The 15146-nt window shown below is 44.2% G+C and overlaps 1 protein-coding gene across 1 annotated transcript in view; it reads left to right on the top strand.

The window, feature by feature from the left end:
- The window catches only part of ttc27 (tetratricopeptide repeat domain 27), a 205266-nt gene that overhangs the window by 38222 nt on the left and 151898 nt on the right, over window positions 1-15146 (top strand). The window contains exons 6-8 of the mRNA XM_080740212.1: window positions 4096-4260; window positions 4932-5071; window positions 14713-14825. Of these exons, the coding sequence (XP_080596338.1) occupies window positions 4096-4260; window positions 4932-5071; window positions 14713-14825 (418 nt within the window). The remainder of the gene's footprint in view (window positions 1-4095; window positions 4261-4931; window positions 5072-14712; window positions 14826-15146) is intronic.

Genomic DNA, 15146 nt, shown 5'->3' with positions numbered 1-15146 from the left:
CATGACATGAATGAGAGAATATAGATTGAATATAATACAGTGAAGAAACTACAGCGCAAAACAACAACTACAGTACAGTAGCCTACTATGTATGCATACATGACATGAACAGGTTTCAAACAGAGAAGATAAAAATGAACTTCATTCATTGACTTATTGTATGACTTACTGTATACAATGCATGAGCTTCTGTTGTGAAACTAGAGAGAGAAAATCTTACCTCCAGTGTTACTGTTTACACATGAAGATGTGGGACCACATGTTGGCTGTTCACCCTCATCATCCTCTGTGTAAAAAAAAAAGAAAACAAAGAGGCATTTAGCAGACATTCTTATCCAGAGTGACAGTAAAATATTGGCCACATCTTATTATTCAACTTCTATATTCTCTCGTTCATGTGATGTTTACTAGTCGATCCACAAGCTTGCAACTCGATGCCTTGTGTGCTTGTAGGTCTACTATTTTCTTCTACAAAAAAATGACTTTCTCAGTATTGTTTGCATTCAAGTGCAGCTTTCAGTGCACTCTCACTCAGTGTCACACACAACTACAGTACAGTAGCCTACTATGTATACATACATGACATGAATGAGAGAATATAGATTGAATATAATACAGTGAAAAAACAACTACAGTACAGTAGCCTACTATGTATACATACATGACATGAATGAGAGAATATAGATTGAATATAATACAGTGAAAAAACAACTACAGTACAGTAGCCTACTATGTATACATACATGACATGAATGAGAGAATATAGATTGAATATAATACAGTGAAAAAACAACTACAGTACAGTAGCCTACTATGTATACATACATGACATGAATGAGAGAATATAGATTGAATATAATACAGTGAAAAAACAACTACAGTACAGTAGCCTACTATGTATACATACATGACATGAATGAGAGAATATAGATTGAATATAATACAGTGAAAAAACTACAGCGCAAAACATTTGATGCCTTGTGAGCTTTTAGATCTGCTATTTCACTTGTATCAGGCATTTCCACTAAACTGTCACACACAAGTGGGGACGCCACACTGTGTGTGTGTGTGTGTGTGTGTGTGTGTGTGTGTGTGTGTGTGTGTGTGTGTGTGTGTGTGTGTGTGTGTGTGTGCCCATCCACACGCTGATCGCAACTCGACGCCTTGTGTGCTTGTAGATCTGCTATTTTCACTTCAGCTTGTTATCAGCCATTTCCACTAAACATTCACAAACAAGTGGGGGCGCCACACTTTGTGTGTGTGTGCAGTGAAAATAGCCTATCCACAAGCTCGCAACTCGACGCCTTGTGTGCTTGTAGATCAGCTATTTTCACGTCAGCTTTTGTATGGCCATTTCCACCATCAAACAGTCACGCACACACACGCGCGCGAGCACACACACACACACACACACACACAGCACGCCACTGTTTGTGTGGTAACGTTTTTTACCACAAAACCATAAAAACATTTCAAACAGGACTAAAAGTACAAAACACTTACCATCGCGTTGTGGTATCCATTCCTCCTCGCTGTCCAGGTCGGTTTGGGAAGGCTCAGATTGAGATAGTTGAGAATTGTAGGGACTTTCCAACTCATCCAACACATTTCGTCGACGAGTTGCCACTCTGTTACTGCGACGCACATTTGGTGTCCCGGGATTATTGATTGTAGCAGGGTTTCCCACTTCATCATCAGAATCTGAGACATCTGATTCAGTCTCGGAATCACGGTTAGACCTCTCAGGGGGACCCTCGTCCTGGATGGTCGATTCCATGGCCGGCTCACGGGAACTCTCTGCTGCATGGCCGCCGCCGTCATCATCCTCCTCCTCCGGGGGGTGATCGGATGTCGTCGCGGTGCGCTGACTGCGATCACGGGGGGAACCGGAGCGCGTCGACCGGGAACCTGGATTACTCTTCTTTGCGGGCCTCATATCGCTCGCAGGCGGCTTCTTTACGGGCTTGCTCGTGGACATCTTCTTTGCTGGCTTTACCGCGGTCGCGGACCGCTTCTTTGCGGGGCTTATCTCGCTCGCAGACTGCTTCTTTCGAGGCTTCGTGGACAGTTTCTTTGCGGGGCTCATCTCGCTCACAGGCGGCTTTTTTTCTGACTTTGCCGCGGTCGCGGACAGCTGCTTTACGGGCCTTTTCTCGCTCGTAGGTGGCTTCTTTTCGGGCTTTATCTCGGCCGCGGAGAGCTGATTTGCGTGCCTCATCTCGCTCGCAGGCGGGGGACCCACAGTTTCACCGCTACGACACTGCTTCGGTCGGGAACACTCCTCCTCCTCCTCGGCGGCCTGAACAGGAGGACCCTTTCCAGACTGGGTCCCGGGCAGCACAGGTCCACGGCTACTGAACCGCATGCAGTCATGGATTGTAAGCTGGCGCGATCCACCCTCAGGTAAGGGAGCCACCTGGCCGCCTGGCCCATGCTTCGTCTTCCGAACAGATTTAGGCATTTTGCTGGTAGGCTAGGCCAACTGTTGCACTAGTTTCTAGTTAGTACTAGGCCTATACTAAATGGATGTGTTTCTTTCTCTCTCAATTCAATTCAATCTCTCTCTCTGATGCTTTCTCTTCAAATGTGCTCATTACACTGAACCATTTTCGCGGGTTTCTCATTTTTTGTTATGGGAACATGGTCACATGGTTGGTGTTGTGATTTCGGCTTCCTCTGATCTTTCCTTTTATCCCCCCCGGCTATTTCCACCACACACACACACACACACACACACACACACACACACACACACACACACAGTGTGGCGTCCCCTTTTTTTTCCTTTTTTTTTTCTTGATCTCAGGCGTGTTTAGAGGCTTTGTTGTGGCCACGTGGCTGGTGACCTGATTTTGACCTGTTTTTTTGGCTGCATTTCATTAGATCACATGTTTGGTGTTGTGTGTTTTGGCTTTCTATGAACATAGATTTTTTTTTTTGCTTTATTTTCATCACAGAAGCCCAAAAATTTGTCACAGGGTGCGGAAGAGTGTCAGCTAGGGGTACCTGCTGTTAAGTGCTTTCTACGTCAATCTACGTCTGTGGCCTGGTTGCATAATCAGTGACTTACGTCAATCTACCCCCTTGGCATGGAAAGTGTTAAAAGAAACAAACAGGGAAACAAATCTAAGAAATTCAATAAATAAAAATATATAATTATTGACAAGTTGTGAAAATAGACGATTTAAAAGCTCACAACGCGGCGCGAAGCGACGAGTTGTGCGCTTTTAGATCTGCTACAAATGTCTTAATCTCTCTTTTGGGACCTCGACCTAAAAAGTTTGGGAACCGCTGCTCAAGTCCAACTCATTCTATTCACTAGTGTCAGGCTACATGCCATCGGCACGTATTTCCACTCTGGGGAAAGGGTTTTCATGGTACATAAAATGTTGTTTCCTCCGTCTGCTGTGTCAAAACACAGCAGGAAGCTCATTTTCCTCTGGCATGATATCACACGCGGTGAAGGTGACACGGAGGCATTGCGAGTAAATCTCCGTCACCTAGCGTGCACAGCCCCCCCCCCCCCCCCCCCCCTCTCCATATCAGTCCCCGACCACAGATATCTCATAAATGTTGAATTGGAGGAGGAGGGGGGGGGGGGGGGGGGGGGGACGACGACTGGAGAGTGTATGACTCCTCGTCATGAATTATACACATTCTCCTTTTCTCCTGATTTCGTCCGGGGACAATCTCTGCACGAGAGGATAGGAGACGACACTATCATCCGTAGCGGCCTCCATATCTCAGATCTACTTGTCTTTTTAATGTGTCGCCTCAAGGTCTCTGTTCTGTAGGAGGCTGGAGGCTGCTGTGCAGTGTGCTTGTGCTGTTTTGTTGCATGGGGGGAGTGCAGAGGCAGCCAGGTTACGGACAGCCAAGATAATGCAGCTGAAAGGATCCAGAGATTGCTAATTGTCTTAATTATTATTTGTCTATTTGTAATTATCATTATTTTTGATTGAATGTAATGCACTGTGAAAATGGGACATTCAGTGAAAACTTCCCAAGTTGAGTCAGACTCAACGTTATTCAGTGCCATAGATTTCTTGACACGTCTCTTCTCTCTCACCCCCCCCCCCCCCCCCCCTTCTACAGTGCTGCAGTATGAGACTCTGTTCTCAGACAGATGCTACAGGAACCTGGCCATTCAGTTCCACCTGGAGTGTGTGTACATCTACCTGACCTACTATGAATACCAGCATGCCAAGACACACATCCAGAAGGCTCAGGAGCTGTCTGGACTCGAGATGAACCTGACCGGTAGGTAGAACTACCTCACAGTTATTACTTGGACCGGGCCAGGTGGTTGTTTGATTTATTGGTTTGAAAAGATGGGCAATAAACATCATAAAAAAAAAATACGTTTACCCGCGTGCGGTTGGCTCAGAGGGAAAGGTCTTGCCCCATCACTGTGTGGCCTGGGGTTCGATATCTCCATGGTGCTTCCAGCTCAGCTGGGCAATCCCAACAGCCATATTCTTAGGTCAGAAGTCTACGACAAACATGGCTCCCCAAGACCAAGAGTAAGCAGAGTTAGCAGTGACAGGAACTATAAACGATTGGATGAAAGAAGAGAACTTCCACACGCACCAATTATGGAACGAGAAGGCAGCATGTATCCACTGTGGTTGGAAGATACCCAGAAAGGAGTAAATTAAGCTCTAAACAAGTTTCTGTATTTTTGGAATAGCTAATAATTTACCTTTTACTCACACGGCCATGCCTGTATATTATGTAGTAATGAGTAAGAGCTAAATGGCCACTGTGTGAATATGGCCAGTTATTGGGAAGAATGCAAAATTGTTACTTGATGCGTTGATGCCAGCTTTGCTCATTCATTTGCATAAAGTTATAAAGTGTGTAAGCAACAATTGTCAAGCTATACCAAATGAAATGGTAATTTTGCGGGAAAGATAACAGTTTCTGTTCAGGTGCCCTCGGGAAGCGGACCCGGTTCCAGCAGACCTTTTTGGCGCAGCTCCTCCTAGAAGTCAAGCGGAAGGAGGCTGTTGTGGAGGAATGTGATGGTGAACTGAGCCCTGCCCCTACCCCAGCCGCCAGCCTGCCAAAGGTAGTGCTTCAATAGACTATATTCACATCAGCTTCCTTTTACTCAATGTTATGGTCATGCTGGGGCAAATCTGCTCAATGTGTTTCACAGCTGCCCCTCAAAAGTGGCTGCCGTATAGGTGATTAACTTGGGTGTTGTGTTCAAGTTCAGCCATTAATTAAGAGCAAAATGGCCACCGTGTGAATATGGTCAATTCCTTGGTCAGTTTCTTTTCTTTGCTTTTCTTTCTTTCTTTTTTCCTTTTTTTTAATGGAATGTTTAGAAACATCAGCAATATTCTAGGTCTAACCAAGGGCTTGAAAATGGTCATCTTGTCCAGTGCAGTGGGGGCAAATGATTTGTAATACCCAGTGTCATCAGCAGAGGGGGATGTCCACCCCTGGACTCCTGGTGGTATCTGGAGTTTATTCCTTGGCTCAGTGGAAGCTTCACATTTGCTTCCCTTGACTCCATCTCACTCTCTCTCCTCACTGTTAAATATTACTGGAGGAGATTTTATTGTGCATTCTTGAGTGTCTTTTTGGGTCTGTCGGTGAGGTGAGGTCAGGTGGAGTTTGTTAGGCCTGCGTTCAGCTGAGACTGGATCTCACCAGCATGCATGCACATACATTCAAACACACACACACACACACACACACACACACACACACACACACACACACACACACACACACACACACACACACACACACACACACTAGGGCATTCACCAAATATTAGAATATCAAAGTCACTATTCAACGTTGTTCACCGAAGTCGAATAGAGCATGTAGATCGGCTATTTTCACAATGTTCACCTCTTGCTTACTTAATATTTGACAGTTTGGCCAGTCCTGTCGAATATTCAACTATTCGAATACTTGGAGGTCGAATAATTAGAATACTAAAAATCACTATTCGTGAATGCCCTAACACACACACACACTTGCATGATGCAAAAGTATTACTCCCATAATGATATAACTTTTATGTACATTTAATCTAAGTAGACAATGGTAACCACTAAATTTTAGTGTCATTGATAGAAACACACGCACACGAGCACTCGCGCACACACACACACACACGCACACACACACGCACACACACACACACACACACACACACACACACACACACACACACACACACACACACACACACTACCTGCTCTCCACTGCGAGGCTCCTCAGCCGTAGACGGGCTGATGTGAGGAGAGGAGACTGCACTCAGGACACATTTCCTCTCTACATCTTTGTTCTAAATCCAAGGAGTCATGGAGCCATGCGAGGAGTTCACACAGCCATGTGACCCCAGGGTGTGTTTTTATTTTTTTTATATTTTCTGGGCTTTTCTGCCTTTGTATTTTGGATATTACCGTAGAGACAGATAGGAAACCGGGGGAGAGAGAGAGAGAGACAGGGACTGACACGTTGCTAGGAATCAAACCCACGACTCGCTGTCGGGCTTAGGGATGGAACGATAATCTTTATTGTCGTTTATCATGATAAAAAACACTCACGATATCGTGGAGATTTGAATTTATCGTGAAATTATCCTCCGTCATGCACTGGGCTCAAGTCACCATTTAATTGACAAGTCAAATTGGCCAAATCAAGTTGGGCTCCCATCGACTTTCTGAAAAAAAAAAAAAAAAAAAAAAACATTTTTTTCTGGGTATTTAAGTAGGCTGTGAGGGGTCTAACTAACGATGGTTTAGTGATGAAAAGTGATGAGTCATCACTTTTCACCGTTTTGTGGGCATTTTCTGGGGCCATTTATAGCCCAAGGAATGTTTTTTGTGCAAAACAAATGCTTGCAATGGATTCAGCATCATGACAAACCCCTAGTTAGTTAGACCCCTCACATCCTACTTAAAGCAGATTTCTTTCTGGGTATTTTCCTCCTGTATAGAAAGTCGATGGGAGCCCAACTTGATTTGGCCGCTGTGGCTCCCCCGAAGGCCGCCGACTCGGGCGCCCTAACTAAATCATTAGAGCATGCCCTGGGCTACATCTGTGCAAAATTTGGTACTTTTAGACTAATATAGCACGAAATATCCGCCCGACTATTAGGCTTAGTTTTCTCAAACACGGCTTGGGTTGTTTGATGGGGCTTCTTTACACAGCCACAGCATCGCAACTACACGTGCAGTTGTACAGTAAACAGGTTTTTATATTATTTGTATAAATCGGCGTCGTGAACAATGGAGGAAGCACTTCGTCACTGTCAGGCAGAAACCTTGTATCTCCAATTTTAAAATGTGTAAGTTTCTTCATAAAGTAAAGCACTGCTTAACCATACAAGGCTGATCTGAGCGTTTGGTTGCTTGTAGATCCCATTTTTAAATCGATAAATACAAAACAAACGGTTTTGGACATACAAGGTTTCCATCCGACAATGACAACTTGCTTCTCTCTCTCTCTTGTTTGTTTGTTTTCTTTTGTTCTTCCTTCCTTCCTTGACGTAAACTGTGTCTTGACTGCTAAGAAGGTCATGACTGGTTGTCACTTAGGGACCATCATTCCACGCCGTCCTGCCTGGCCCCCTCCCCAACACTTGGGCCCCAGACAGGGCCGAAGTGTTGCGTTGGATTAGATGGCAAGTTAGAGGTGGGCGATATGGAAAAATACAATATCACAATATTTTCCCAAGCTGTATCACGATACACGATATTATCATGATTCTTTTTCACGTTGGTTTTTATGGTTATTTTGCAAGTTACTTGACAAAAACGAATCTCTCTGGGTTACTTTTGTGAGGTCTAAATTGAACTTTACAAGTATGTAACTCATTCAGAGCCCCAGACATTAACGGATTATAATGTCCAAAGTGCCTCCTTCAGTTCCCATTCACTTGCGTTGTCTTATTTTGAAGGCCAGAAGTCCACCGCGCAATCACTTCCGGTCTGACGTCATCGGATCGTGCGCCGGAACCGATCCGTGTCCACGTGGAGTTGTGTAATGGCCGACCGGGAGCTTTTATAACTGTGTAACATAAGCGAGCATCTGCCTCCATCCTAGCTTCTAAAGTGTAGTTTTGAGATAATGGACATTAAAGATGAGATCCCCCGTCCACCTCAATGTTATGGATGGGACTATTTTGTGCTCGTGGAGCCGTGATGATGCGAAATCAGCGACGGATTTCGTCTCCGGACCGCCGGCGATTCTTCTCGGTAATGTACTCGCCGTTACAGTAATCTATTACTTTTCCCGAGATATCCCGTGAATGGCACTACAGATACTCGAGTACATTTCGCGAGACATCTCGCGAATGGCACTAGATGAGTTAAGTGGAGACCTTGACATTTTAAAGTTTGAGAACTGCTGATTTAGACCAAAATGCAGTTTTAAATTGAATTCTGCAATGAATCTCTCTATTAATGATTAAACAGGATTTTGTACAATGCTCCCTCAATTGTATCACGATATATACGATACCTCTGAAAAGGCATATCGTGGAGACATTGTATCGTCTCAACGATAATTATCACCATATCGCCCACCCCTATGGCAAGTGGCAACACTTCTCACACATATCAGTCTTCTTGATACTTTTATGGTCCTGTACTCTCAGGTGGATCCACTCTTTGTACAACAGTCAAGATGTGAACTGACCTTGGAATAACATCTGCTATTTCAAATACGGTATTCCAATTGTTGTTTAGCATGTGGTCCCTGTGATTGTTGTTGCTCCCAACATTACATTATGTGTTTTTTTCTGGTTAGTTTGTTGTATGTATGTACAGTATGTATTTATGTACTGTATTTATGTACCACTCCTTTTTTTCAGTTGCTCCCTATGATGATATATTGCACTTTATGTGCAAATCTTTAATATGTCCAGTGTCCACTATATCAGAGCTTGTACTCCGTATCAGCCACATACATGGCTGGCCGTGTGCTTCAGACAGAAGCTGTTAGAATCACACCCTGGAGTGCAACCCTTGTCACCCCCCTCATGATGAAGTACCGGACTCCTGCCAGGTGGAGTCCCCCATGGTACTGTGTGGGTCAGGGTGAGGTCAGAAGTGTTTGCCATTTCACACACGCACACGCGTGCAAACACGCACACACACACACACACACACACACACACACACACACACACACACACACACACACACACACACATGTGTGCAACACACAAATTCACACCAATACAGCAAACTTTCCGGGTGTTGGAAGTGAAGAGTGACTATCAGACTATGGAAGAAACATGAAGGGACAGGATCAACAGTAAACGTGTCTTACGTTATCATCTCTTTTATTTGTATTTATTTCATTTTCTCCCACGCTGATTTGTCTTCCTTTGTTCAATCATAAACTTTCATCCCTCGACTGCTTTTCTCCTACAGAGGATCTATTTTGGATCCCAGGGTGCTCAATCTCTCCTTCTGACTCATTTGAACCTTTTGGCGGGGGGGGGGGGGGGGGGGGTGTGTGTGTGTGTGTGTGTGTGTGTGTGTGTGTGTGTGTGTGTGCGTGCGTGCGTGCGTGTAAATCCTGCAAATCCTGCTTATATCCTTGGGGTTCCAATCATCATCCCATCCACGGTTCATCTACAGTATTTACTTTGTCCCCCAAGCTGCTCTTATCAGAAGTGTGGAATTGAATCGTAAGGGCATAATGTTGGAGTTCTATCTGTGATGCACACACACTATCACTTGGTTTCCTTGCCTTTGACTTGCTTTAGCTGTAGCTGTAGCTTGTGCAAGGGAGGTTTCTTGTTGTGCACTATTCTGAAGAGTGAAAAGACTCTGCGAAGGCTCTGCTTGACTTGGTGGGGGGGAGGGGGGGGTAATTTTCGTCACACTGAGAAGATGAATTCATAATCTATACTTTGTCGTACAATGGCGTCTCTCGCCATTGTTAGGCTGAAAATCAGTATTTTTTGGTGTGTAGGCTTAACTCCTACTGTTGCAGAGATAGAGAGGTTTACTCTACTGGCTTGCTAAAAACGCTAAAGCTGCCTACCTCTTGAAGCACCAATCGTGAAGGTCTGAAAGTATTGTACCAACCAATATACCGTCTATGGTAAATGTCCATGCCGTTCCATTGAAGGCGATTGTGATTTATGGAATTAAATCCTAATCCAATCAACCCGAAGGACCTTAAGGGACAAACCCAAGGACAAAAGTTATTCTGGAAATGGACTCTCATCTCCACAGAAATGGGCCTCCACTCCTTGTATATGTTCCAAAACCTCCCAAAACATGGCTGGCCTCTGGCCAACGACTCTCTCTCTCTCTCTCTCTCTCTCTCTCTCTCTCTCGCTCTCTCTCCGTCTCTGAACCATGGCTGGGATCCAGGCCGGCTCCTTGTGCTCTGCTCAGACCACTAATGCCCTCATTACTGGAGGAGAGGGAGTAAATGGGCTCAATCAAGTCAGTCATTAGCCAGCGCTCAGTGGCTGCCTGTCTGGAATGGACAGAATGAGAGAAGAGGAGGAGGAGGAGGAAGGAAAGACACAGATGCTCTAGCTCCCTCGCTGGCCAATCAAAAAAACACTGTCAGCTAGGGCTGTCACAATTATTACATAATCGTCTAATCGTGATTATTTGACATAATCGTGATTATTTTTCATAATCGTTTCCATGTTGAAAAATCTTATATATCATATATTTTTAAGAAAGTCAAAAATACTGGAAATAGCAGATCTACAAGCTCACAGCACGTCGCGTTGTGAGCTTGTAGATCTGCTATTTCCACTATCAATGTTCTTTTTTAAGTATAAAGTTGTCAAATATGTCAGTAATTTCATTGTATATTTAAGGTTATGTTTCATATCTGCCATGTGCAACTTCAAAGCCTACAAGCCAAACAGAAATGTAATTGTCAACGACAAAAACACAATTAAATCGTTAATCGCAATTATTTGAGGGAAAATTAATCGTCATGTAAAATGACATCGTCCTGTACAGTAAAATCCTCTGTGTTAAATTAAACTCAAGAGAATGTAACGATGGACCCATATGGGTGAATTCTTTATTTTGTTTGATTAATATTGAATATTTTTACTGTGTATAATAGGCCTACTGATTGTAATGAAGAGGGGCCTAATCCAAAATTGTCTTTCCCAGTGCCAAGCCATATTGTCACAGCTTCTGTCTTTTTTCATCTTTAATGGAATTTTGACCTTTTTTTTTTTTTTTACAAAGGAATTGTAATTAACCCTTTTCACAGCAGCCATTTTGACAGGTAAATGCAGTTGAATTTAGTAATGTTAACTTTGTATGCCTGTGTGAAGTTAAAGCTACAATCCGTTCGTTTTATGTCCCTTGTCTCTCTCTCCAGACGGAGAGCTGTAATTTGAATTACTGTATATATGCGAAACTACAATTAAGTGATGACTCATTTAGTATAATAATAAACTTTATTTATAATAAATATAGTGTTTAGTGTCCAATCATTCTGCTTCAAATATCTTCAATAATATAATTGTCAACCAACCGTGTCCTACCTGAGTGACAACCTGAGTCAAAATTTCTCAATGGAAGAGTAGGGAGACTTCAACCAACCGCAGATGTGGGGTGCCTGCTGGCCTACCGGCCCAGGCGCATACCACATTGGCTCAGTGTAGCATGAGAGAGTGTCGCTGGTTTGATTCCCGATCCCGACTACCTTTGCTGCGTGTCACTCCCCATCTCCCCATTTCCTGTCAGTCTACTGTCCTCAATAATGGCATAAAAGCCCAAAAACACATAAAAAAGCACATGTGCTACAGTAGTTGCATTAACATACTCTTCTGTACAGATTGGTTAAAATACATTTTTATTCATTCAAATAAGTCCAGGATTGTATTTGCACAAGGAGTTGTCCATGTGCACATAGTAACACCCAACACAAACACAGACAATGTTCTCACATTGTTTGTCCGTCTAAATGGCCTCTGTTAACACATGGGAAGCCAAGGTTTCTAACATTTCTAGCTGTTGCTGCTGCCGTCGTTCACTTACGCTTTAATTTTGAAGAGCCTCGGAAGCTTTGTGCGTGTGCACGTGAGTGTCCACTGACGATTGAGGAAGAAGATCCATTTGTTTACAAACGCTCGCGAAACTAAAATCCAAACCGGGGCCGACCATCGCGGTAAAGCGTCGCCGTGAAAACAGGCAGATCTCTGCTTCCCTGGCGTTCTTTGCACCTTATTCATAGATAAAGCTGAAGTGTATGTAGCCTAGATCCTCCATTTTGTTTCTCTGCGAGCCACGGTATGACGTATGGACCACTGGACCAGGGTCTTTCACAGGGTACACAGAACGGATGCAGCTGCATGTAACCAAGTTAACCCTTTGTCTCGTCTCTCAACGAGATGACTCATTTTTGGCACAGTGACCTCCAGTGGCCGTATCTCGTTACTGAACGAGTTTGGCTCCCAAGGTGTTAAAAGCTGCAGTTTAAAAACTTTTAAACCGCAAAAGTGAATCCATGGTGAAGTTTGCTTCAGAAGTCACATTCTATATAGAATAGCTGTGCATTCTCTTCACAACCGCTTGAACGGCTCCATCAACAAACAACCTTGGCTGCCTGTCTCCTTTAATCAATCACCAAACTCTTCAGTCTTGAGCTGCGGACAAAGCAATGTGTCAATCAGCCGGGCCTCTAGGAATTAAGAATGCTTGTGAATGTGGGCTAGACCTATATTTCCTCCCAGCCCTATTGAAGAACATTATTCTGTTCCACACCATTGAGGAAGGGAGATTGAGTCAGTCGAATGCCGATGAAGAAGCACTCCATGTTTTAAAGAATACAATATGGGATTAAGCTCCAGATTTGCGATTTGTCACAGATGGCTGCCTCTTTTATCAGCTGGTGAATGAAGGCGGTGAGAGGTAAAACGATTAGGGTAGCAACATCAGAGAGAGAGTGACGGGGAGAATTACAAGCTAAAACAGGAGCCGATGTATTGTCTAACGTCTACGTGTCACAGCTGTTTCTGTGTTGGGGTGTGTGTGTGTGCGCATGTGGCTTTGTGCAGTATTTGCGTTCCCGTATTTGAGTATGATCATATCTGCTTCTAACCCGGCAGCTCTATTTTAGGCTTATCACTATATAGGCAAAACATTTAAAACAAAAGGTGAAAATAGCTGTTCTACAAGCTCACGTGGGACACATTGTGAACTCGTAGATCAGCTATATTCATTGTTTATCATACGACGGAGGGATGCATGTATGGATGGATGTACATTCTTGTCCTTGATTGTCTGTCTTTGCTACCTGACAAACAGGAGCAGTGCTCTCCTCTCCAGGCCTGGCCTGCTCCTTTGTCCATTATTGTTAACTCAAGGAGTAGGAGTATTCACAATCCAAACTATTTTAAAATGACTTTCCTTGGGTGTTCTTGGCAGTCAAGTGCCCCCACACGGTTACTTTAGCCGAGTGGTTTTTCACAACTCTCACACCATCTCGACATTGTTGCTTGTTTACGAGACAAAGGCTTCAACAGAGGTTGTGTTTCAGTGCGTGTTATGAAAAGTATTATTTTTTTGGCATTTGAGTGTATGAAAAGTTGTTGTTTGGTATTTGAGTGTGATTCTGTCTGCGCCTGTGGTCTACCCCGTAGACCACATACTGCACCTCTCTAATTTAGTCATGGCAAATTCCCTACGTGTTTGTTTAGATTTGCCAGCTTCTTATTTTCACCTGACAGTAAGAAGTTTAACAGAGGAGGAACAGTTATGCACCCTGTTGAACAAGGACTGCCGACCAACCTGTAGGAGTTGCTAGTGTAGTGACAGAGATCACCCTGCCCAGGCCACAACATGGCCAATAGTGTTAATTGGAGCTCCCGGCCAAGCCAGTGGCACCGCAGAAGAACCGAACCCCAGTCTCCACTGTTAGATTAATTAGAGTTAGAGTTGGGAAAGCATCTAAGAGAAGTACTGTACCTCGCACGGTTTATGACGTACGTGTGTGTGTGTGTGTGTGTGTGTGTGTGTGTGTGTGTGTGTGTGTGTGTGTGTGTGTGTGTGTGTGTGTGTGTGTGTGTGTGTGTGTGTGTGTGTGTGTGTGTGTGTGTGTGTGTGTGTGTGTACAGTACGTGTATATTTACTGTACGTGCTGTCAGGGACGTGCGGAGAATGTTAGAGAGGCAGGGGCTGACATTTCTAAAAGGGCCTTTTGGTGGAAGTACTGAAAATAGCAGACCTCCATGCTCACAACGCGTCGCAGCGTGACGCGTTGTGAGCTTGGAGGTCGGCTATTTTCGGTGCTTGATACCACACTGAACTAAGCAAAATCAAGTCAATATTGGAGATGTGGCGTAATGGCATAATGGATTTCCACACAGAGAGGGTAATTCTTTCAACATAAGATGCTGCATTCAAGTTCAGGAGAGTTTGGAGAAGGACATTCTCTTGAATGCTGCCTTCAGGTATGGCATGGAAAGGGGGCATTTGTATTTCTTTCACCAGAGTAAAAACTGCATTCATGGTCTGGAGAGGGCACTTTTACAGATGGATAAAAGGGCAGAGGCTCAAGCCCCCATTTGGTGTCTATGTGTGCACGTGCCTGTGTGCAGATCTGACGGTGCTCGTGTTTCAACAGGACACTTCAGAAGAGAGAGAGAGGAGCACTCATCAAACACAGTTCCATCAAATACTTGTCTTGGGCGCACGGCTGAGGGAATGAATGAACTTTTGTCTGTGATCTTTGTTTCAACAGGACCTTGAACTGACTGATGACACGGTGCTGAACCAGATCAACCTTGCTGAGCCAGATCAGTACCCAATGCCAGATCTCAGCGCAGAGGAGCAGGCCCTCATCCTGGGTGTCTGGTAAGAAGAGCACTATCGCACTGCACAAAAACTCTCAGGCTCTCATCCTGGGTGTCTAGTTAGAGCACTATGGCTCTGCACAAAACTCTTAACCCATTCAGAACGGGTACACTGTATTGTGTATCATTATTTTATGCTTTAACTATTGAAAAATAGCAGATATACAAGCTCACAGCGCGGCACCGAGTGCCGGGCTGCGAGCTTGTAGATCTGCTATTTTTGAAAAATCGTGAAAATTTGAATTTTGACCCGATTCTATAAGTGTCTTTTGAATCCTTCTAAGGTTTTTTTGAAAAACCTATGTCAGCAATCTGGCTAGCC

The sequence above is a fragment of the Nannobrachium achirus genome, assembly GCF_963921795.1.
Source record: "Nannobrachium achirus genome assembly, chromosome: 13".
Classification (NCBI taxonomy): domain Eukaryota; kingdom Metazoa; phylum Chordata; class Actinopteri; order Myctophiformes; family Myctophidae; genus Nannobrachium; species Nannobrachium achirus.
The sequence above is the reverse complement of the archived record's forward strand: the minus strand, read 5'-3'. Positions and strand labels throughout refer to the sequence as shown.